Raw genomic sequence first — 25,786 nt, forward strand, 5'->3', positions numbered from 1 at the left:
CCCCGCAATAATCAGTCTGAAGAAGGGTCCCAACACAAATCATCACCTATCCTTCTTCTCCAGAGATGCTGCCTGACCCACTGAGTTACTCCAGCACTTTGTATCGATTTTTTTTTTATAAACCAGCACCTGCAGTTCCTTGTACCTATGCAAAACCTGACATCCGCTTGGAGCATTAACTAAATGTATTGTGGTCTTTCCTGACAAATAATACCCCACGCGTTTTTCACTTAGTTTATATTTTTGTGTATATTTGTATATTCAAAACTCATTCCCAAGAGCATCTCTGTATCGCTGTCACTCAGGGGAATTGCATGATGCCTTTGTGAATATCTTGTAATCTTTTCCAGTTACTTGCCTTGGTTTGAAGTTTACTATAAGCTGCTGAACACGTTGGCAGATCTGCTGGCTAAAGAGCAGGTAACATTCCAGTTTTTATATATTTCTAAAAGCTGGGTAGTTTCATTTTGAAGTCAAATTGGCAGACCAACCATGCTCTGATTGGAACAGACAAGCGCAAATTTTTAAAAATAATATCTAATGGATGTTTAAAATGTACTTCTGAATGAGTTTAAATTATTTTTTAATTTCCTTTTGAATAATGTGATAGCAATAATTACAGATAGTATGAGAAGGTACGGTGCATACTTTACGTTAAAGAATCATACAATGCGGAAACAGGCCCTTCAGCCCAACTTACTCATGCCGACCAAAGTACCCTACCTACACTAGTCCTATTCCTGCTTTATTCATTCCCTCAACATTTAACCCCAGCTTCCACATCAGATGAGTTCCACAAGTTTGGCTTTTGTGCAAACGTTGTTCTTATTTGACTTGCAGGAAAATGACTTGAATGATATTTTGCAAACATTATACAAGCATGATGTACCGTTGCCAAATACGCCCGTCAATCTCAGCCTGGTAGGTTTATTTTTGCATTCGCTTGCTTTAGAGTCGAATTTGACATTGCACATTCTGGCATTTTATGACATATTAGTTCTGTTTTCTGTGCCTTGGGAGAAAAAATCTGGACCTCCCGGTATATTATATTTAAGTAACCTACTAAAGCCTTTCATTTCCTGCTTTTAGTCTTCAACTTGGCATTTCACTGTATGATGGTTTAATAGACTTTAGAGATACAGTGCGGAAACAGGCCGTACACTAGCACTATCCTCCGCATGAGGGACAATTTACAATTTTTTATCAAAACCAATTAACCTACAAACCTGTACATCTTTGGGAAGTGGTAGGAAACCAGAGCACCTGGAGAAAATCCACACGGTCACAGGGAGAATGTACAAACTCCGTACAGACAGTAGCTGTACTCAGGATCGAACCTGGGTCACCGGCATTGTAGGGCAGCAACTCTACCGCTGCGCCACTGCGCTGCATCTAATAATACCTCTGCATTATTTATCTTATTTCACACTTATAATTTACTTCTTAAAAACTGTCAATTGTATCGCATTATGTGCAGGAAATAACCAGGTGCAAAACAAGTTGTTGTACTTCACAGAAAGTGGAATTAAATCCAGCTGCCACAATTTGCAAAACCTTCCGTTCTGTGATTGCTTTTATTAACCTCCATTCAGAACTGAATGCAACTTCCAATGATGGTCTTAGTTACCTCCTGAACTTCATTTCTCTCTGTCAAATGAATTGGCTAAATATAAAAGATATCTGAGCCAATTCTAATAATACAACATTGGATGAAAAGACACAGATCGTTTTCTTTGCACTTTCATCAAGACAGCTGATTTGTTCATTAGAAGAGCATTTGCCGAGGGACACAAGGAACTGTTGATGCTGATTTACCAAAAAAGATATAAAGCGCTGGAGTAACTCGGCAGGTCGTGCAACATCTCCGGACAACGTGGATAGATGATGTTTCTGGTTGGGACCCATCTTCAGAAGCCAACTAACCTGCCAACATCTTTGGGATGTGGGAGTGAAGAATCCATGTTCTCCAGAGATGCTGCCTGACCTGCTGAGTTACTCCAGCACTTTGAGAAAAGTCACCTATCCATGTCCTCCAGAGATGTTGCCTGATCCACTGAGTTACTCCAGCATTTGCAGAGTATTGCTTTTGTTTCTAATAAGGTCCTGAGTTGCTGACAATAACAAATGTGTATTATCAGTGTTCTCTCGTGAGTTAGATAATGTTCATAGCACTTTGAAAGAAAGCTATCTTCAAATCAGCTCATCTAATAATGAGCAGGAAATTCTTATCCAGCAAAATAGTGATAAACATAAAACCCAGGAAAGAAAATCAAAACGCAAACCTAAAATGAACTGTTTTATATTAAAAAACAGGACGGACGGGTGAAATGTTGGCACCAATCTCCATATTGGGACAGATTGAGCTGGATTGTGAAGAACATTATAGAGATGAAGAGAAGTAGATTGTCTGAAGGATCTTGACCTGGAATAACTTAGCGGGTCGGGCAGCATCTCTGGAGAAAAGGATTGGGTGACGTTTCGGGTCGAGACCTTTCTTCAGACAGAGTCAGGGGAGAGGGAGACTAGAGGTCTAGAAGAGAAGTGGAGATACTTTGGAAGGAAATATATTCCTGGTCTTCTGAGACATGTCTGCTCCCATTCTGACTACTTACACCATCATGAAGATAAATAGCTCTTCAATTGCCAGGACCCAAAGGAGATTTGCTTTAGGATGGAGTTTAGGGTCTTTGGTTCCTGGCAATTGAAGATGCATTTATCTTCAGGGTGGCCTAATTAGTCAGAATATGAAAACTGACATCTCAGAGCAGTGAAGGGCAGGAGGATGTTGACAAGATAATGTTGAGAGACAAGGAGAATAACTGAAGCACTTGTTAACTGGTGACCAGAATCAGGCAGGGCGTACACTATAGATAGACACAAAGTGCTGGAGTAACTCAGCAGGTCAGGAGGCATCTCTGGAGGAAATGGGTAGGTGACGTTTCAGGCCGAGAAGTTTCTTCAGACTGGTGTACACTGTAATTGGGTGACAAGACATGGTCCATTGGGTTCAGGAAGCTGAGTGAGGGATGATCCCTAGTTATGGAGGGTAAACACTCTGCACTTGTTTTTAGTGTAATCTTAACGTTTGATCATCGATGACACATCATAGGTGGGTCTCTAAAATCGTATATGTTACGAGCTGCCAGAGGAGATATTTGAGACAGGTTCAATAACAACATTTAAAAACACTTGGACAGGTACATTGATAGGAAAGGTTTAGAAGGATATGGGCCAAATGTGTACAGGTGAAAGCTTTGTACTATACCTTAGTACTTGTGGCAATAATAAACTAAACTAAACTAAATTAAACTAAACTAAACTAAAGGTGGGACTTGCTTAGATGGGGAATCCTGATTAACATGAACAAATTGTCTGGTTTAATTTAGTTTAGAGATACAGCGCGGAAACAGGCCCTCCAGCCCACTGAATCCGCACCGACCGACCATCCTCACACATTAACTATCGCACACACTAATCAGGGATAGTTTAACAATTATACCAAGCCAGTTAACCTGCAACTCTAGAGCGTGGGAGGAAACCAAAGAACTCAGAGACAACCCACGCGGTCACGAGGAGAATGTACCAACTCCATACAGACAGCACCCTTAGTCGGGATCGAACCTGGGTCTCTGGCGCAGCAAGCACTGTAAGGCAGCAACTCTACCGTTGTGCCATGGTACCGAGTTGGGCTGGGGGCCTGTTTCCCTGCTGTGTGATGCTAGACTATAAATCTGTGAAGGTAATGCATTATTCCAGCATGTGAATAGAGCAAAGATTGGGAAGGTTTTATTGCCTGTTTTAAGGTCAGGCCACATGCAGTGCATTGTGTGTAGATTGACTGCTGCTAGATCGCATCAAAGATATTATTACGCTTCTGAGGATTATCAAACGGCAACAATAGAGCCAGAATCAAGCTGGAGAAAATAATAAGGAATTTCCTTTCTGAGGAGGAGAAAGATCATGAAGTTCTCAAGATCAGGGAAGTACATTGGGAATTTGTAGGAAGGAACTGCAGATGCAGGTTTACACTGAAGATAGACACAAAATGCTGAAGTAACTCAGCGGGACAGGCAGCATCTCTGGAGAGAAGGAATGGGTGGAGGTTTTGGGTCGAGATTGCCTGAAGAAACCATGAATATTCAATCGTAGAAAATGAATGTTACAGAATGAGGCCATTCGGCCTCCTGTGACCATGCGTGTCTAATAAGAACAATGGAGTTCAGTGCAGAGACATTGTGTGGCCAGTCACTCTGGTCAGAGGAATAAGAAAGCAGAATGTTATGTCAATGGTGCGTGAATATTGAATGCAAGTTAGACAGATCTGGGTGACCCTGTACAAAAATAAATAAGAAGGTGGACACAAAATGCTTTAGTAACTCAGCGTGTCAGGCAGCATCTCTGGAGAAAAGTACTAGGTGACGTTTTGGGTCAAGATCCTTCTTCAGACTTTGTAAAAATAAACATTGGTGGAAAGGTAGAGCTGGTAGTCAGCATTAGAGCTAATATTGAATTTAAACCCTTACTGCAAAGTAATCTGATGCAAACCTGACAGAGGACTTCTGTGCGATTAGTTTAGTTTATTGTCATGTGTGCCGAGGTACAGTGAGAAGCCATTTTTGGTGTGTGCTATCCAGTCAGCGGAAAGACCATAATACATGATTACAATCTAGTCGTCCACAGTGTACAGATAGAGGATAAAGGGATTTACATTTAGTGCGTGAAACAGTCAGATTAAAGATAGTTCGAGGGTCTCCCGTGAGGTGGATGTGAGGTCAAGTCTGCTCTCTAGTTGATGGTTCAGTTGCCTGATAACAGCTGGGAAGAAACTGTCATTGAATCTGGAGGTGTGAGTTTTCAAACTTGTGTACCTCTTGCCTGATGGGAGAGAAATTCAGTGGAGACACGTGGGTTTCATCCGGGGGCTCCGGTTTCTGAGAAGGGAATTCTGGCGCCCTGCTAAATATTCAATGTGATGACGATGTTGGGAGAGAGAGCCTTCATAGTTATGAGATGCTGTTGGCCAGGCAGCGCCTCACTTCCTGTTTCCTGTCCCCAGGTACGGGTACACTCTATTTGAAGATGAGGAATGAGGAAACTGGAAATAAGAACTAAACTCAGGAATGTTTCTATAACAGTCTGTTTAGTCTTTTCCTTCTTTGGTGTTTTAGAGTATGTGTTAAAGATATGTTTTAGTGTCATTTAGATTTGTTTTTTGTGGAGGGGGGGGGGTTGGAGGAAACTTTTTAAAATATCTTACCTCATGGAGATATGATTTATTTCCGTATCGTATCTCCGTCCGCACTGCGGCCTAACATCGAGGAGTTGGCGCCCTCTGCTGGGGATCGACATGGCGAGCTCCAACCGCGGGAGCCTACGGACTTTAACATCGCGGAGCTGGCGGTCCCTAGTTAAGGACCGACTTTGGGAGCCCGAGGCTGCAGGAACATCGACCGTCCCGATCACGGGAGCTTCGACCGCCCCGATGCGGGAACTTCGATCTCCAGCTGCGGGAGTTTCAATCACCCCGACTGCGGATGGTTCGTCTCCCCCGACCATGGGAAAGAAGATTAGACTTCATTGCCTTCCACCACAGTGAGGAATGTGGGGAATCCACTGTGGTGGATGTTTATGATAACTTTTATGTAGTTGTGTGTCTTGTTGCTTCTTTTAGTATGACTATGGTAAATCCAGTTTCACTGTACCTTAATTGATACACATGACAATAAAATACCCTTTGACTCTTAATTTTAGATAACTAGTACATTCCTCTGACATTGGTCCGAGGAAGGGTCCCGACCGTGAAAACGTCATCTATCCATGTTCTCCAGAGATGCTGCCTGACCCGCTGAGTTACTCCAGCACTTTGTGTCCTTTTTTTATTACATGTCTTCAATTGGACAGTTCCCTGTGCATGTTGGGGCGCATGGTGGCGTAGTGGTAGAGTTGATGCCTTCCAGCGCCGGAGACCCGGGATCAATCCTGACTATGGGTGCTGTCTGTATTGAATTTGCACGTTCCCCCTGTGACCGCGTGGGTTTTCTCCGGGTGTTCCGGTTTCCTCCCACACCCCAAAGACATGCGGGTTTGTGGGTTAATTGCCTTCTGAATTTTGTCCCTAGTGTGTGTAGGATAGAACTAATGTACTGGATGATCGCTGGTCGGCACGGACGGTGGGCCGAAGCGCCCGTTTCCATGCTGTTACCTGTAAACTAAACTAAACTTAGCTAAACAGCCAGTTAGCTCTTTGATGTAACCCACCCTTGTTCCATGCATCGTGGTTCCAATGGTTCACCCAGGAGCTTACCTTTGAGACAGAAGGCTGGAGGCGCAAAGACTGCTCTAGAGGATTGAGTTGGAACATGTAGGTCGACACTTCTGGTCTGTGATGAAGAAGCAGCACGCAGCGTGAGTTGACATTTCCTGGATGGCATGTTAAAGACAAGTCTCATCTGCGATCTCAGGTGGGGGCAACAGATCCCACGCTACCATTTCAAAGCAGAGTTGAGAAAAGACCTCTGGTGCCCTGCTAAATATTTATCCTCGCATCAGCATCATTAACACAGATGAATGGGTCATTACTGCATTAAAAATGTATGGTTGCTTTCATTATTTCCAACTGTTGGAAACGGTGAAAAGATCTTCTCACAGCAAGAAGTGTTGGAAGTCTATCGTGGCAATCTGCTCTCGATCCACTGCGCCTTGCGGCAGGACCCAGGCAGTGCATTGGGTATTGCCAGCAATTAATGCAGCCGCTGAAGAGGCTGCAATACTCTGACCCGGCCCAATGCAGTTCCCCCGCCCCCATAGAAAAGTTTTATATCTGATTTGTAAAAGTTTTGATTTGTTTAGTTTAGTTTAGAGACACACTACAGCATGGAAACAGGCCCTTCGGCCCACCAAGTCTGCGCCAGCCAACGTTCACCCATGCACTAGTTCGATCCTACACACCGAAGCCAATTAGCCTACAAAACTCAGAGAAAACCCATGTGGTCACAGGGAGAACATGCAAACTCCTTTACAGACAGCAGCCGTAGTCAGGATCGCACCCGGGTCTCAGGCGCTGTGCGGCAGAAACTCCACCACTATGCCACTGTGTCGCCCATGGTGAGGAAATTAAAATAAAAGCAGATTTCGGAAACAACTCAATAGACTCTACAAAAAGTCTGGAGTCTAAAGTCGTAACTTGCAGTTTTCACAGAAAACTGTCCATTTGAAGGATAGAGATATAGAAACATAGAAAATAGGTGCAGGAGTAGGCCATTCGGCCCTTCGATCCTGCACCGCCATTCAATATGATCATGGCTGATCATCCAACTCAGTATCCTGTACCTGCCTTCTCTCCATACCCCCTGATCCCTTTAGCCACAAGGGCCACATCTAAATCTCACTTAAATATAGCCAATTAACTGGCCTCAACTACCTTCTGTGGCAGAGAATTCCACAGATTCACCACTCTCTGTATGCAAAATGTTTTTCTCATCTCTGTCCTAAAAGACTTCCCCCTTATCCTTAACCTGTGACCCCTTGTTCTGGACTTCCCCAACATCGGGAACAATCTTCCTGCATCTAGCCTGTCTAACCCCTTAAGAATTTTGTAAGTTTCTATAAGATCCCCCATCTATCTTCTAAATTCCAGCGAGTACAAGCCGAGTCTATCCAGTCTTTCTTCAAATGAAAGTCCTGCCATCCCAGGAATCAGTCTGGTGAACCTTCACCATACTCCCTCTATGGCAAGAATGTCTTTCCTCAGATTAGGAGACCAAAAAGGAGCTATTACAGTTTGTTACAAGCATAGGAATCTTTGACCTAAAGTTTTCTTGCTGATGTCTGCTTTGACTTCACTTTCATTGACGTAAGGTGAAAGTTCACGCTCCTGTACACCTGACCAGGAAGCGGCTTCATGCCTGGGCTCCTAAATCTCACAATTCTGACCCTGCTCTCACACAAATTTGCCATTGCCATTGTATCATTCTTGTAGCATTCTTGAGAATTTGGTAGAGCCGCAACATCATGGTTCAATTCTGACCTTGGAGTGTGGAGTCTGTGTGGAGTTTGCACGTTCTCCCTGTGATCGCGTGGGTTTCCTCTGGGTGCTATGGTTATCTTCCATGTGTTCAAAGGATGTGCAGGTTTGTAGGTTAATTGGCTTCTGTAAATTGCCCCTAGTGTTTAGGGTCAGAACTAGAGTGAACGGGTGATCGATGGTCAGAGTGGACTTGGTGGGCTGAAGGGCCAATTTCTATATAAAACTAAAATAAAATAAACTAAACTCTTTGCTCCACCTCACCTTTCAATACATTCAGCGAAATGCCTGCTTTGACTTACACCTTCAGCTCAATTACTTTTGGAAGAGCAGCGCATTCCCAGCTTCCTTTATCCTTTTCCTTAATGATCAACTTTTCAGACTGGAAACCCCCACCTTTGCAGACAGGCGGAACTGCAGATTAGTTTAGTGTAGTTTAGTTTAGAGACACAGCATGGATCTTCGGGGCAACCATCGATCAGTCATACAGTAGTTCTCTCCCACACACTAGAGGCAATTTACAGAATCCAATTAACCTATGAACTTCTACATCTTTGGAGTGTGGGACGAAACTGGAGCACCCAGAGAAAGCCCAAGCAGTCACAGGGAGAAAGTACAAACTCCAATTCAGCACCTGTAGTCAGGATCGAACCCTGGTCTTTGGCACTATAAGAGGGTAGTTAATTTGTGGAACTCATTGCCACAGAGGGTTGTGGAGGCCAAGTCAGTGGATATTTTTACGGCAGAGATAGACAAGTTATTGATTAGAACGGGTGCCAAGGGTTATGGGGAGAAGGCGTGCAAATGGGATTAGGAGGCAGAGATCAGTCATGATTGAATGGCAGAGTAGACTCGAATGGCCTAATTCTATTCCTATAACTTGTGAACTTGTAAGGCAGCAACTCCAACACTGTGCCACCCCAAAATTGCTGGAAACTTGAGCAAAACACAAAGTGCTGGAGGAAGTCTGCAGGCCAGGCAGCTTCAATGGACGAAATGGACATTTGACATTTAGGGTCTGGAGAAGGGACCCGAGCACAAACATTGTCCATTCCCTCCACGGATGCTGCCTGACCCACTAAGTTGTTTGTGCTTTGCTCACGATTCCAGTGCGTCCAGCAGCCTGTCGTGTTCATCACTTTTACAAGACAGTTTGGAAAGTAAATGGTGGCTTTAGTGGTAGTGGCCAGATTGTAGAAAATTAATGATAAAGCAATATCAACAGCAAAGAATGATAAAGGACCCTTGGTGATATAACGTTTTTGACAAATATTAATATTACACTGCAAACAAAAGTGAATGTTTAAGTGGAGATGCCAGGAAGTGCAGATGTTGGAATCTTGAGTAAAACTCAGTGCTGGGGTAAATCAGTGGGTTTTGCAGCATCTGTGGAGGACATTGATAGATGACGTTTTGGGTTGGGACACTTCAGGCTTAAGTGCTGTGTATCTTTACTTGACTCCTCCATGTAAATAATAGATAGTCATTTCCAGTTTCAAAATCTAGTTCTTGCCAAGTAAGGATATGAAATCATTCATAAAGAGAATTTGAAAGCAGCCTTCCATCTGTCTGAAGTATAGAAATAAATAAAATCTTTTGCCGTGAATGAAATCAACATGATCAGCACATTTGTAACGATCGAGGGAATATCAGCAAAGTGTATCCAGGAAATTAAATCCGGAAACTCTTCCGCGTATTCCATGAGAGAATACATTGAGAGATTTGATGAAGGGGGAGGTTGGTAAAATTTCTGAGCAAAAATGAGGAATCCAGAAAAGCAAACTGTGGCCAATGTTCCAAAGAATTGGAGTAAGGATTAAATCCCATCTGCTTAATGGATTCAGAAGAAAATTGGAAGTTTAAAGTATTTATAACTTCATTTCCACTCGTGGGGGAGAATCAAACGAGGGAACCTAGTTACAAGATAGGGGCGTGGACACTTAAAACTCCAGCAGTTTTTTGTTTTTTTTGCTCCAGATTCCAGCATCTGCAGTCCCTTGAGTCTCCTAATTGTTGTGTATGTTTAACCATCGTGGATTATCGTTTACCAATATAATCATAGTCTGCTTTACCAAGGCAGGAGGAGGTCATGGTAGTCACAAATAAATAAACTCCATTTAAATGTGCAGATTAGGGTAAATTTTGGTTGTAAATATTCTGTTATTAATTATGCAGCTCCGACCTTGTATGCTGGCTAATTTTTTGTGTTCTTCAGTAAAAACAAACAGAGCATACATTATGTGACACTGAACATAAAACATAGAATGGTTGAGCACATGAACAGGCCAGCCAACAATAGCTGTGCCAAACATGGTGCCAAATTAAATTTATCTCATCTGCCTGCACATGTTCCATATCCCGCCAATCCCTGCATATCCATCTGCCTATCCAAAAGCCTATCAAACGCCACTATCGTATCTAGGGTTGCCAACTTACTCACTCCCAAATAAGGGACAAAAGGTCAAAATAAGGGACAAATTCCCAACAGCAATTCGTTGACCGACTCGGCCATGGTTGGGTGAATGATGAGTTGGACCGGGTGCTGGACTGCACTCAAAGCCCAGCCAGCGGGCCAGCTGAGGAGTCTTGGCCCAGGCGCCGGACTTTGCGCGCGATGTCGCGCGGCCCGGGCCAAAACTCCTCAGCTGGCCTGCCGGCTGGGCTTTGTGTTCTGCTACATGCAAAATCCGGCACCCCATCCATAACATGAACTGATGATCAGCCAGGAGTGGTGGTATCGCCGGTAAGCGAAGGTCGGACAGCTGGCCAGGCTGCAGTCCGACGGGGCCACGGGTGCTGCTGCTGCACTCCATGGGCTGCACTACTTCGGGACGGGTGAGGTGGGGCCAGACGTGGTGCTCCGACCCGACTGTTCCCTCAACCCGAGTAGTAGCTGTCAAATATGTGACAAGGGCAGTCCCATATGGGACAAACCATTTTAACCCAATATACGGAATGTCCCGGCTAATACGGGACAGTTGGCAACCCTAATCGTATCTGCCTCCACCTCCACCCTCTTTGTTAAAATAAACGTCCTATACATCTATCTATATTTAAAACTCTGTGTGTGTCTGGCTGTGTGGCTGTGTGTGTTTCTGACTTGTGGCTGCCAGCCTTTGATTCGTTGCTACGCCAACACCCGACCCACAAACGCCATGATTTTTTTCATTTCGGTAGAGATTTCACTTTTCATTCCAAGTATCCACTCCTCATTAAATTGTTGTCGTGTTTATGTACACTTTTTTAATAAAATCCTTCTCCCCCCCCCACTCACTCATTTTGTCGCCTCCTGCTGGCCAGCAACCATAACGGCTGCTGGCGCCCGCATCTCGCCTCAAAGACGCCATTTAAAAACAGCCGCACTGCTGATTCATGAGCCGCTTGAGTTGGAGGACCACGGGTAGGGAACGGCTGCGTTGGGGGAGCAGACCCAACGGGTCTGCACTTGGACTAGTCTCCTTTAAACTTTGCCCCTTCCAGCTCTGGCCTCTAGTCTTTGACATTTCCACCCTGGGAAAAAAGCTCTGATTGTCTACCCCATCTATGCCTCTCATAATGTTACATGCTTCTTTTAGGTCTCCCCTCCCTCAGGTTTTCCAGAGTAAACAATCCAAGTCTGTGCAACCTCTCCCTGTAGCTAATATCCTCTAATCCAGGCATCACTCTTGTAGATCTCTTCTGCACTTGTGTGTATATATAGATTAAAAAACAGACAAATATATAAACAATAATAGTGCCAAGTCAAAAAAATGCCCCGTCTATATAGTTCGGAGTCTATTTGAAAGTTGCAGTGTGAGGAAGAAGCTGCTCCTGAACCTGGACTTTACAGTTTTCAGACTCCTATACCTTCTGCTTGAAAGCAGGACTGAGATGAGAGTATGGCCAGGGTGGTGTCTGGTGTGGGGTCTCTGGAGAGGGAAGGTTTATGCTGAACACCGCATTGCTTTTCATCAGATGTGGTGTGGAGCTGGTTTAAGTAGACTTTGCCAGCTCATCGAACATGAGAAATACTGAACTCTTTTTTCATATGTACAAGAACGAGCAGGTTTCCATTAGAAGTGGACAACTGACCAATGTACAGGTCTTGGTGAGTGTAAAGCTTGAGAGGCATCCTTAAAATAATCAATCTCATTAAAAAATTCCAATCAAGGTATGGGCAATAATGGAAGCCTTTTGTTAATTAACATCAAATAACTTGTCTTGTCTTGTGGAAATTCTCATTGCATGGCAGATGATGGGGATGTGCTTAATAGTTATATTTCTGCAAGATTGCCAACATTTCCTTCAATCAGAAGTAATTGCTTACCAGGAAATATGGGATTAATGAAGCAATGTTTTCACTGCAGTTTTGTTCTGATTTTTTGGATGTTCTTTGATCAATGCCACCAATTGGAAATCCTCCTGTCGTTTCCTTTTAAATGGTTTAGTTTAGTTTAGAGATACAGCACGGAACTAGGCCCTTCGGCCCACTGAGTCCACGCTGATCAGCGATCACCCCGTACACCAGCAGTATCCGACACAGTCAGGACAATTCACATTTTTTACCAAAGCCAATTAACCTACAAATCTTTGGAGTGTGGGAGGAAACCGGAGCCCCCGGAGAAAATCCACGCTGTCACAGGGAGAACGTACATAGTCCATACAGACAGCATCAGTAGTCAGGATCAAACACGGGTCTCGGGCACTGTTTGGCAGCAACTCTCCCGCTGCACCTCTGTGCCTTTTTACAAACCCATTTTTTTCTTTGTTGGGAGATCTCCCCGGATTAAAATGCTGAAAACGATATTGCAGTTCTGTTTGTCCATTTGGTGGGCTAAAGGAAGAATTACCGTATCACTCAATATTCTATGCTTTGGTACTGGGTCTACTAAACTTACATCCATTAATTAAATCAATTTTGGTAATGTGCTTTATTACCCTCTTTAATTTTTCCCTCATTTCAACTATTTAATTGAAAACAAATAGTTTAAATAATGAATGTGTTCATCGTTACTGCAGGTGTGTGCATTGAAGAGGCTGTGAAAAATGACTGTATTACCTTGTCTGCAACAGTACTGACATTAGTAAAGATTTTGCACGCTAAAGTTTAATATGAGATGCCTAGCCAGATGGAAGTGTCTGCAATTCATCTTGAGTGAGAGAGGAGGGAGAAGGAAGTCATTGTATGGAGATGGCCCCTGAAAGTTACTTCCACTGAAGTTTAAACAATGCAGATGTGTGATAGTCATAGTCAGACAAAGTGGAAGCAGGCCCGTTGGCCCACCTCACCCACGCCGACCAACATGCCCCATCTACACTAGTGCCACCTGGCCCATATCCCTCTAAACCTTTCATGTCCATGTACTTGTCCAAAAGTCACTTAAATGTTATGACAGGACCTGCCTCAGCTGGTTTCTCTGACAGCACCTTCCATATACCCACCATCCTCAATGTGAAAAAGTTGCACTTCAACTTCCTATTAAATCTCTCTACAGCACAGTTTCTACAACACTCAACCATTCATCGTGAAAGTTCCGCCCTGATTCAACTTCCCAAAATGCAACCCTCACGCACTATCTGAAACAAATTTCATTTGGCATTCCATTCACTCGGTTGACAAGTTCCTGTTGTAATTCCTCACTGACTAAGATAGCACCTACTTTAGTGTTATCTGCAAACTTACTAACCATGCTTTGCACATTCTCATCCAAATTGTTGATATTCATGACAAACACCAAGCTTCCACCATCACCCTCTCCTTTTCACCCTCAAGTCAATATTATCTGAATGGTGTCAGATTAGGAGAAGGGGAGGTACAACAAGACCTGGGTGTCCTTGTACATCAGTCACTGAAAGTAAGCACGCAGGTACCGCAGTCAGAGAAGAAAGCTAATGGCATGTTGGCCTTCATTGCGAGAGGATTTGAGTTTAGGAGCAAGGAGATCCTACTGCAGTTGTACAGGGCCCTGGTGAGACCGCACATGGAGTACTGTGTGCAATTTTGGTCTCCTAAATTGAGGAAGGACATTATTGCTATTGGGGGAGTGTAGCATAAGTTCAGCAGGTTAATTCCCGGGATGGCGGGGCTGACGTATGATGAAAGAATGGGTCGACTGGGCTTGTATTCGCTGGTATTTAGAAGGATTAGAGGTGATCTTATAGAAACATATAAAATTCTTAGAGGATTGGACAGGGGAGATGCATGAAAAATGTTCCTGATGTTGGGGGAGTCCAGAACCAGGGGCCACAGTTTAAGAATAAGGGGTCGACCATTTAGGACTGAAATGCGGAAAAACCTTTTCACCCAGAGAGTTGTGAATCTGTGGAATTCTCTGCCACAGAAGGCAGTGGAGGACAATTTACTGGATGTTTTCAAAAGAGAGCTAGATTTAGCTCTTAGGGCTAAGGGAATCGAGGGATATGGGGAAAAATCTGGAACGGGGTACTGATTTTGGATGATCAGCCATGATCATATTGAATGGCGGTGCTGGCTCGAAGGGCCGAATGGTTTACCCCTGCACCTATTTTCTATGTTTCTATGTCTATGTAACCAATTAGCTGGTTCTCTAATTAATGGCAATCAGATTCCATACGATCTACTTTTACCCAGGATCAGGGCATCAAAATCCATAAGACATAAGTTTAAAGTGAGGTTGACAAGATTTAATAGGAACCTGAAGGGCAACCTTTTCACACAGAATGTGGTGAGTTCATGGAACAAGCTGCCAGAGGAGGTAGTTGAGACAGGTGCTATAACAACATTTAGAAGACACTTGGTCATGTACTGTACATGGATAAGACAGGTTTAGAGGGATATGGGCCAAATGCAGGCAGGTGGGACTAGTGTAGATGGGGCATCTTGGTCGGCATGGGCAAGTTGGGCCGAAGTTGTATGACTCCATAACTCTTTAGTGGTTCACACCATTAGATCAACGATGACATTTCTTTTTTCCAATCGACTTGCGTCTCTCACTTCAATAACTCAATAACCGTTACACTCCAAGGAAAAAGGACACAGCCTCTCCAACCCACTCTTGTACCTCAAGCCCTCCAATCCCAGTAACATTTGGTCATTCTTTCCTATTTTGCTCCTTTCTGTTCATCTGAAGCACCTCCTTCCTTCAGCTGAGCCACATGAACCATGCACAATACCTCAAGTGGGGTCTCACCAACTGCTTGAGCAGATTATATCACTGCTGTGCACCTCAGAATATTTTGTTGTTTTGATGATGCAAATGGCCTTTAACAAGAGACAAAAGCGTTTGGTGTACAGTGCTTATTTGTAATCATGTCGGGATTATTCCCTTGTGCTTTGCTGATGTTGAGTAATACTTTCACCTTTTTCTCAATGTAGCATTCGTACTTTATCACCCCTGATACAAGTGGACTACCTACGATACCTGAAAGTGTAAGTACTAGAAAAACAAAAGAAAGGCATGCTCGTTTAAGAAGGAACTGCTGATGCTGGAAAATCAAAGGTAGACAAAAGTGCTGGAGAAACTCAGCGGGTGCAGCAGCATCTATGGAGCGAAGGAAATAGGCACCGTTTCGGGCCGATCCTTCTTCAGACTTCTCTGGTTTCACAGAGCCTCATAGTCATACAGCGTGGAAACAGACCCCTCAGCCCAATTTTCCCGTTCCGACCAACATGCCCCATCTACACCAGTCCAACCTGCCCGCGTTTGGCCCATATCCATCTAAACCTATCCTATCCAAGTACCTGTCTAAATGCTTCTCAAACGGTGTAATAATACCTGCCTAAACTACCTCCTCTGGCAGCTCCTTTCATACACCCACTAGTTGTGTAAAAAAAGGGTCACTCCTCACGTTCCTATTAAATCTTTCCCCCCTGACCTTCAACCTATGTTGCCTGCCTCTCGATTCCCCTACTCTTGGCAAAAGACTGTATGTTCACCCAATCTGTTCTTCTCATGATTTTGTACACCTCTATAAGATCATATCTCCTGTGCTCTGAGAAATAAAGTCCTAGCCTGCTCAATCTCTCCGTATAGCTCAGTTCCCCTGAATCCTGGCAACATCCTCGTAATTCTTTTTCTGCACACTTTCCAGCATTCTGTGGAATAATGTCTTAGTTATTTTTCTCAACACCTCTTAATGTAAAATCGTGGTAAATTTGATCCCAATAGCTAGTATTTAACTCGCAAATACCAAATGTTTATCTTTCCATCTTTTGGACATCATTTTTGAAGTATAACAATCCTAAAATGATGTGAAAAATAATTTCATGAGACTCTAAAGGAAAATCTCCATGTGTTAAATCAAACTTCAAAGATCAGAGAGAGAGAGAGTTTAGAGAGATACAGCATGGAAACAGGTCCTTTGACCCACTGAGACCATGCCGAACATTGGTCACCCATTCACACGAGTTCTATGTTATTCCACTTTTGCATCCACTCCCTACACATCCGTGGCAGTTACAGAGGCCAATTAACATATAAATCCACATGATTTGGGGATGTGAGAGGAAACCGGAGCGCCTGGAGGGCACCAATGCAGTCACAAAGAGAACATGCAAACTCCAGACAGACAGCACACAAGGTCAGGATTGAACCCGGGTCCCTGACGCTGTGAGACAGCAGCTCTACCAACTGCGCCCATGTGAACCGTAATCGGGAATCTCTTCAAAATAGATAGCGGATTGGATGTGCTTTAAATTGTTCATTTGTTCTTCTGTACTTTTTCATATCCCTCATATCCCTCTCCCTGACTCTCAATCTGAAGAAGGGCCTCGACCTGAAACGTCACCTATTCCTTTTCTCCAGAGATGCTGCCCGACCCGCTGAGTTACTCCAGCTTTTTGTGTCTATCTTTGCTAAATGGTTATCTGAAAAACCCGTTTATGTGCTGTCGAAATCTATGACACTCTGGATTCAGAAATAATATTTTTGGAGCTTTTGTAGTGAAAGACAAACTTGAAATGAGTTGCAAATGTTTCTTTACATAAATATTGAACAGAATTCAATTGAAGCTTATTTGACTATCAAGAAGTTCCAAATTTTATAATCGATGCATCTAGATATTCAGATACAGTTGTGCTGTGGCAGAGTTGCTGTCAGAGACCCAGGTTTGATCCTGACTAGGGGTGCTGTCTGTGCGGAGTTTGTGTGTTCTTCCTGTGACTGCATTGCTTTCCTCTGGGTGCTCCGGTTTCCTCCCACATCCCAAAGACGTGCGGGTTTGTAGTTTAATTGGCCTCTGTAAATTTGTCCCTAGTGTGCAGTGAGTGGATGAGCAAGTGGAATAACATAGAACGAGTGTGAACAGTGAAGGATCAAGCTCCATGCTGTATCTCTAAACTAAACTGCACTAAACATTGAATAGAATTGAATTGAACATTATTTGCCTATCAAAAAGTTCCAAAAGGTATAACTGAAGCAACTGTTTTCAGATACAGATCTTTCCTCTTCTATTGTAGAGTGTGCTGTTAACCGATTTTGCATTTATATTGCAGAGAAATATGACCGAGTATTTTTGTGGCTGTGAGTGTCAACAACATGTTGCAACTTTATGCCAGCATGCTGCATGAAAGACGGATTATCATTACCTCCAAGAAACTTAGCACTGTGAGTACTTGTGTCACCTGACGGGAAACGTGATTTTGATTCATTGAAAGATACTGCAGGGAAACTGACTCATTGGCCCAGCGAGTCCACGCTCACACTAGTTCTATATTATCCCACTTTTTCATCCACTCCCTATAGAGAGGGGCAATTTACACGGACCTACAAACACGCACGTCTTTGGGGTGTGAGGGGAAATAGGAGCACCTGGAGAAAACCCACACGGTCACAGAGAGAACATGCAAACCCAACACAGACAGCACCTGAGATCAGGATCGAACCTTTGTCTCTGGCGCTGTGAGGCAGCAGCTCTACCCGCTGCGCTGCTGTGTTGCCCTGTTTAAAACATTGCTGCGTTTAACTTTGGAGGTAGATGCACACAAAAGATTTATCTCTTCCTGACGGTGCTGGATAATGTCAAAGGGAGTTAACTCTTGTATACAAAAAGTAAGTTCAACCTGCACAAGGTCTTCTGAGCTATATTCAGATAAATTAATTACTGCGAGCTATCGGGAGATAAGAGGTTTCTCACTGATTCAGAGCTCATTTAACTGTCTTGTCAATATACAGGATTCCTGAGAGTCTTTGTGTTTGTTATTATCTCTCGGGGATTGTACTGTCAAGGCTACTTGAGAAAAAGCAAAAGGCCACGATAATGTTACCTCGAGCAGCAATAAGTAGTTCATTTCAGCTTCTGTGTAGCAGCTTGAGAAGATGCAATAATACTATTTTTGAACAAGGCTTCTGGTGGCTTGTGACTGAGGAGGAGCTATTTCTGTGGCATTTCAAGGCTTTGTGGTGAGATGGTTCGTTTAGTATTTAGTTTAGTTTAGAAATGCAGCACGGGAACAGGCCCTTCGGCCCACCAAGTCCGCACCGGCCAGCAATCCCCGCACATTAACACTACTGTACACACACTAGGCAGTGTGGGCAGTGGGCAGGTGTTATAGACCTGAACGGGAAGGTAGATGCTCCCGCCCCCACGAGTCTCGGGCAGATGGGGCTCGTCAGCCTGGGAAGGCAGTCCATCGAGGAGAGGTAAAACTGATTTAAAATCTCCACTGCCTTGTGGCCATATCCAGTCATGGAAAAGGCTCCAAGAGTAAACCTCAAGAAAATCCGGAGTCGGAGCCCGTAAGGAAGTTCGTCGTTGTCTCCAACCTCGCTCTGGCAGCTCCTGCGACGGCGCTGGTGCCAAACTGTAACGGCCCTGCTGTTCCTTTGGATCAATTAGCGACATGGAGAGGGGAGACGTGCTGTGTGGGCAACAGCCTGTCCTCCATATGACATCGCCCAGGCTTGCATCCCACCAGGATGCATCACCCATGGTCAGTCATGACCTATGGGGGGCTTACTACCACACACACTAGGGACATAGCCTCAGAATTAGAGGACATTCTTTCAGGAAGGAGATGAGAATAAATGTCTTTAGTGGTGGTGAATCTGTGGAATTATTTGCCACAGAAGGCTGTGGAGGCCAATTCAGTCGATATTTTTAAGGCAGAGATAGCTAGATTCCTGATCAGCACGTGTGTCAGAGGTTATGGGAGAGAAGGCAGGAGAATGGGGTTTGGAGGGAGAGATAGATCAGCCATGATTGAATGACACAATAGACTTGATGGGCCGAATGGCCTAATTCTACTCCCATTATTTATGACATGACAAGTTTACATTTACACATTTGTACCAAGCTAATTAACTTGCAAACCTGTACGTGTTTGGAGTGTGGGAGGAAACCGAAGATATCGGAGTAAACCCACGCATCCACGGGGAGAACGTACAAACTCCGTTCAGACAAGTTCAGTCAGGATTGAACCCGGGCCTCTGGCGCTGTGAGGTGGTAGCTCTACCATGCCGCCCCTGGATGGAGGTGGTGGAGCCAGGTATGTCTGGAGCTACATATGGAGCTGAATGTCTGTTTATAGTGCCCTCATAATTCTAAGGCAGCTACTGCCCATCAGCCAAGGTAATCAGGCTTTCTGCACCAGATATGACAGATTGCTGATATATGAAGGTCTGAAGATGGGTCTCGACCCAGAACATCGCATATCTATGTCCTCCAGAGATGCTGCCTGAACTGTTGAGTTTTCCAGCCTTACTAAGGATACGTTGGTAAACATAGAAATAAAGGTGCAGGAGTAGGCCAATCGGCCCTTCGAGCCATTCAATATGACCATGGCTGATCATCTAAATCAGTACCCCGTTCCTGCTTTTTCCCCATATCCCTTGATTACTTTAGCCGTAAGCGTTAAATCTAACTCTCTCTTGATGTAAAAAATGGTTCAGGTCTCTCGGCAAGTGAGTGAAGTTCCAGTCCAGAGACTGCCTCCCAACGGCATCTTGCAGAGGGTGAGAGAACCTGGAACAGTACAGGCCCTTCAGCTCACAGTGTCCATGCCGAACATTTCAGGCTTCCCACGGCGGCGGCGTTTTGCTTTTTGTTCACACTTTATATAAGACGGACAAAGATGGCGCCCAGGCCAGACGACTCTCTGCATGCTGGAGCTAGAAGTGGACCTGCAATCACTCATGACAAATACTCCACTCTTTTAATCCTCGACTCCACCAGCAGCATGTATTACTTTTCCTTCTATCCTGTATCTGTACACTGGACGGCTCGATTGTAATCATATATAATCTTTCTGCTGACTGGATCGCACACGACAAAAAGCTTTTCACTGTACCTCGGTACACGTGTCGATGAACTCAACTAAACTAAACTACTAGTGGAATGTTTTGTCTGAAGATTATTTCATGATCATTTGCCTGAAAATCATGTCGGGCTGCACAGTGGCGCAGCGGTAGAGTTGCTGCCTTACAGCGACAGAGACCCCGATTGGATCATAACTACCGGTGGTGTCTGTACTCCCCGGTTTCTCCGGGTGCTCCAGTTTCTTCCCACACAGCAAAAACTTGCAGGATCATTGGCTTTTGTAAAAATTGTAAATTGTCCCTAAATTGTAGGGGGTGATCCATGGTCGGTGCAGACTCGATGGGCCGAAGGGCCTGTTTCCTACACACTATCCCTCCACTAAACTACATTTAACTAAACTTCTCTGTTCTTACAATTATTTTCCTTCCCTTCCCATTCCACTCTTCTCTACTATTATTTTTACAAGGAAGTATAGCTGCAATAAAGTTGTCTTTTAAGTTAGCCGTGTGTGACATGTTTACAGCCTTTCAGGCAGTCCTAGGTGTAATGTCAACTTGCTTTTACCATCCACTTACTCTCGATGCCATAAGGGTAACATGACTGATGGTTGAATGAGAGGTTCAAGGCTTTCCCTTGTGGGACCTTGAATCCATCCCACAGGATTCAAAATTTATGGATCGACAGATTCTGGAAGAGCACTTTAAATAAAATGAGATTTGTTCTTTCTTTTTGAGAGTTGCGATTAATTGTGTTGAATTTCAATATTTCCAATATTAAGACATTTGACCTTTTACAATAATGTTGAAGGTTGTTTGTCCGTATAAACCGAGAAAATAAAATGATTTAAAATTTGTTATGAAAAAGAAAGATAAAATTAAGCACGACTTTAGATATTTAGTTTACTTTAGTGTAGAGAGGCAGCATGGAAACAGGTTCTCCAGCCCACCGAGTCCACGCCGACCATCGATCACCATTCCACTCTTGTTCAATGTTATCCCACTTTCTCATCCACTCCCTACACGTTAAGGGAGTGGATGAGAGGGCCAATCAACCTAAAAATCCTGCACATTTTTGGGATGTTACCGGAGGACCCGGAGGAAAACAGATACCTAAGGGCAGCTCAGTGGCGCAGCGGTAGAGTTGCTGCCTCTCGGAGACCTGACGCTGGCTGCTGTCCATGTGGAGTTAGCACGATCTCCATGTGACCATGTGGGTTTCCCAGGGCTGCACTGGTTTTCTTCTGCATCCCAAAGACGTGAGGTTAATCGGCCCTCTGTAAATTGTCCCTAGTGTGTGGGGAGTGGATGAGAAAGTGGGACGATGTACAACTAGTGTGAATGGGAGATCGCTGGTCGGTGAGAACTCGGTGGGCCGAAGGACCTGTTTCCATGTTGTATCTTTCAATCAGTTATTCACTTGAATCCCTCCACAGATGCAGTCTGGAACACTGACCATAAGACATATGGTATATAAGGCATAGGAGCAGATTTAGGTTGTTTGGCCCATCAAGTCTTTTCCGGGGGTAGACAAAAGTGCTGGAGAAACTCAGCGGGTGAGGCAGCATCTATGGAGCAAAGGAAATGAAATAGGCAACGTTTCGGGCCGAACGTTTCGGGCCGAAACCCTTCTCGGCATTTGATTATGGCTAATCCACTTTGACCTCTCAACCCCATTCTCCTGCCTTCTCCCCGTAACCTTTGACACCCTTACTAATCAAGAACCTATCAATCTCCGCTTTAAAAATACCCAAATGATGGCCTCCACAGCCATCTGTGGTAATGAATTCCACAGATTCACCACCCTCTGGCTAAAGAAACTCCTCCTCATCTCCATTCTAAAGGTACATCCTTTTATTCTGAGGATGCGCCCTCTGGCCCGAGACTCTCCTACTAGTGGAAACATCCACTCCTCATCCACTCCATTCAGGCCTTTCACTATTCTGTAGATTTCAATGAGGTCCCTTTAAACTCCAGTATCGTCAAACGCTCCTCTCGTGTGCTGGACATGCGGAGAGAACTAATATTGAAACAAGGATGGAAGCTTACCCCAATTAATATAAGCAAAGTAACAGTAATTTATAAAATAGGAAAGTTTATGAAGACAAGATTGTTTCTGTCACAGGCTTTTGTTGCTGTTGTTTCTTTGTGCTATCTTCCGGCACTCATTAATTTATTGGCCAGCAGTAAACTGTGCTGAATAATTGAACATATGATCCTGCAGTAAACACTTACAATAGATATGTCCTGTTGTGCCTATAGCAGAATTAATGCCATCTGTATTTGTGAGTATTTTTATTGTTGCTTTTTTAAGATCAAGATTCTAACTTCAAAGTGAAGGCTGACAGTCTTTTACCCAGGAGAGAGGATTCTAAAACTAGAGGGCGCAGGCTTAAAGGTGAGAGGGGAGAGATTTAAGCAGGATCTCAGGGACAACTTTTTCACTCAGAGGATAGTCATGTGGTTTCAGTGGACCATGCTGTACACTTTGCTAATCGGGGATTGTGCTTCGGTATGGCAATACTTTACTGAACTGTATGGAAAAAAAAATAATGTCACTGTAGATTGGTACATGTGGTAATAAAGCACTGTTGTATCTGCAATGAACTGCCAGAGGAAGCTATAGACGTGGAGATATTTGTGACAAAATCATGAGAGGAATAGATCGGGTAGATGCTCAGAGTCTTTACCCAGAGTAGGGGAATCGAGGACCAGAGGACATAGGTTCAAGATGAAGGGGAAAAGATTTAATAGGTAACGTTTTCACCAAAGGGTGGTGAGTGTATGGAACAAATATGGAACAAGCTACCAGAGGAGATAGTTGAGGCTGGGATTATCCCATTGTGTAAGAGACAGTTGGACAGGTACATGGATAGGACAGGTTTCGGAGACCAAGCGCTAGCAAGTGGAAATAGTGTAGCTGGGACATGTTGGCCGATGTGGGCAAGTTGGGCCAAAGGGCCTGTTTCCACACTGTATCACTCTATGACCATGATTCCATGACATTTTGAAGACATTTGGACTGATATATGGATAGGAAGAGTTAATGGGCTAGTGGACAAATGCAGGCAATTGGACTAGCCCCATATGCCATCTTGGTTGGTGTGGACAAGGGCCGAAGGGGCCTGTTGCTGTGCTGAATGGCTTTGTGACATTTCATTGTACTACGTACCTCAGTGATAACACAAACCTTCACATAGAATGCAGATCAAGCCACCAGACCATTTGGCCCAGCTTAATCACAACACCAACTGGCTCTATTTAGTTTGTATTGACTACAAACCGACTAAACTGGACTACAAACTGTCCTGATTGCCCCTGGGCTTTGGGCTTTTTACACTAATATTAAGATTTCTTAATTTACTGAATTCTTGTTTTGCTTATTACGTTATCTGTTTAAGTACTGTGTGTATAGACCTGCTGTGTTTTGTTTATCAGTACTTTTGACAATCAAACACCAGCAAAGTTTCCCCCACTGATGTTTTGCTCAACACTCTTCAATATCCACATCTAATCGCTGTCTGCGCAAAGGGGTTTCTCCTGAATTTTCAATGTTAAAAGACTTTAGGGTCGGCACATGGATATTCAGGGAACAGAGGGTTATGGGTTTTGTGCAGGTAGATAATTGATGGTCTTGGCATCAGGTTCAACACAGACATTGTGGGCCGAAGGGTCTGTTCTTGTGCTGTACTGTTCTGTGCTCAACGAATTCCTTATTATTTTTTTGTATAAAAAATATAATCACGATACAAAACACGAAAAAACAAAAAAACACTCACCACCATTGTACAAAATCAGCAAATCATCTAAATTTCCAAACCACTATGTTACAATCCTTACAAATATACTAACTAACTACTATACAACTGTGTCCCTCTCTGACACCACCCGGGCACGGACGCAACCCCGGAAAAGGGGCAAGCATCTGGCTCGGGCAAAGCCCTCTTCCACCTGGCGCCGTGACTCGCGGGTGGCCAGCTTGGCCAGGCCAATTAATTCCTTATTGGTTTTATTAGCGACACAGTTTGATTTACTGTTTGTATTGTAGACCCTGATATTTTCTTAAAAACCTGCCTTCTCTTTCTTTTTAAAGGACGTTTCAATAGACAATTGGTGCAGGAGTAGGCCATTCAGCCCTTCGAGCCAGCACCACCATTCAATGTGATCATGGCTGATCATCCCCAATCAGTACCCCGTTCCTGCCTTCTCCCCATATCCTCTGACTCCGCTATTTTTAAGAGCACTATCTAGCTCTTTCTTGAAAGTATCCAGAGAACCTGCCTCCACCGCCCCCTGAGGCAGAGAATTCCACAGACTCACCACTCTCTGTGAGAAAAAGTGTTACCTCATCTCCGTTCTAAATGGCTTACTCCTTATTCTTAAACTGTGGCCCCTGGTTCTGGACTCCCCCAACATCGGGAACATGTTTCCTGCCTCTAGCGTGTCCAAACCCTTAACAATCTTATATGTTTCAATGAGATATCCTCTCATCCTTCTAAACTCCAGAGTGTACAACCTCAGCCGCTCCATTCTCTCAGCATATGACAGTCCCGCCATCCCGGGAATTAACCTTGTAAACCTTCGCTGTACTCCCTCAATAGCAAGAATGTCCTTCCTCAAATTAGGGGACCAAAACTGCACACAATACTCTAGGTGTGGTCTCACTAGGGCTCAGTACAACTGCGGAAGGACCTTTCGATAAAGTTTGATAAAAAGTCATCAACTGATAACGAATGATGAGAAATTAAGGAGAATCCTTGAGCCACAAGAGACTGCAGGGGCTGGAATCCTGAGCAAAACACAGAGTGCTGGAGGAACTCAGCGGGTCAGGCAGCATCAATAGAGGGAGTGGACAGGATTGGGTTTCTTCTTCAAGTTGTTGCCTGATAGGCTGAGTATCTCCAGCACTTTGTGTTTTACTCAAGCTTCCAGCATCTGCAGTTCCTTGTGTCTCCATGCTGGAGGAACTCAGTGGGTCAGGCAGCATCTTGAACCAAAACGCCTCTGCATTTCTCTCTACGGATGCTGCCTGATCCGCTACATTACTACAGCGGCATGTCTTTTATTGGGGAAAAGGCTGAAATGGCCCAGAATAGCAGAATCAAGAGGTGGCCACACACTGGTTAAAATATTTATGGTGGATAAATTCAATAACATTAAAGTAAACTGTCAATAGGGGTCATAAAGTCAGCTTCAAGTTATTCCCCTGACATTGAATTTTATTTTATGCCTCTTTTGTTAAAGACAACTGGAGTCGTATGTTAAAGAAAACTAAGCTCTGTCAAACGCTGTTAGAGACACTACCTCAGAGTGTCAGAGACCCGGGTTCGACCCCGACCTCGGGTGCTGTCTGTGTGGAGTTTGCACGTTCTCAGTGTGACCGCTTGGGTTTCCTCCAATTTCCTCCCACATCCCAAAGATGTGCGGGTTTGTAGGTCAATCGGTCTTCTGTAAATTGCCACTGGCGTGTAGGGAGTGGGCGAGAAAGTTGCATTAAATAGAACGAGTGTGAACTGGCGATCGATGGTCAGCACAGGCTCAATGGGCCGAAGGG

General features: G+C 44.1%; 1 protein-coding gene across 1 annotated transcript in view; it reads left to right on the forward strand.

The window, feature by feature from the left end:
• The window catches only part of dennd1b (DENN/MADD domain containing 1B), a 289,189-nt gene that overhangs the window by 157,821 nt on the left and 105,582 nt on the right, over positions 1 to 25,786 (forward strand). The window contains 6 exon segments of the mRNA XM_055642397.1: positions 351 to 420; positions 841 to 921; positions 12,060 to 12,110; positions 15,357 to 15,410; positions 17,475 to 17,492; positions 17,494 to 17,586. Of these exon segments, the coding sequence (XP_055498372.1) occupies positions 351 to 420; positions 841 to 921; positions 12,060 to 12,110; positions 15,357 to 15,410; positions 17,475 to 17,492; positions 17,494 to 17,586 (367 nt within the window).

The sequence above is a fragment of the Leucoraja erinacea genome, chromosome 10, assembly GCF_028641065.1.
Source record: "Leucoraja erinacea ecotype New England chromosome 10, Leri_hhj_1, whole genome shotgun sequence".
Classification (NCBI taxonomy): Eukaryota; Metazoa; Chordata; class Chondrichthyes; order Rajiformes; family Rajidae; genus Leucoraja; species Leucoraja erinaceus.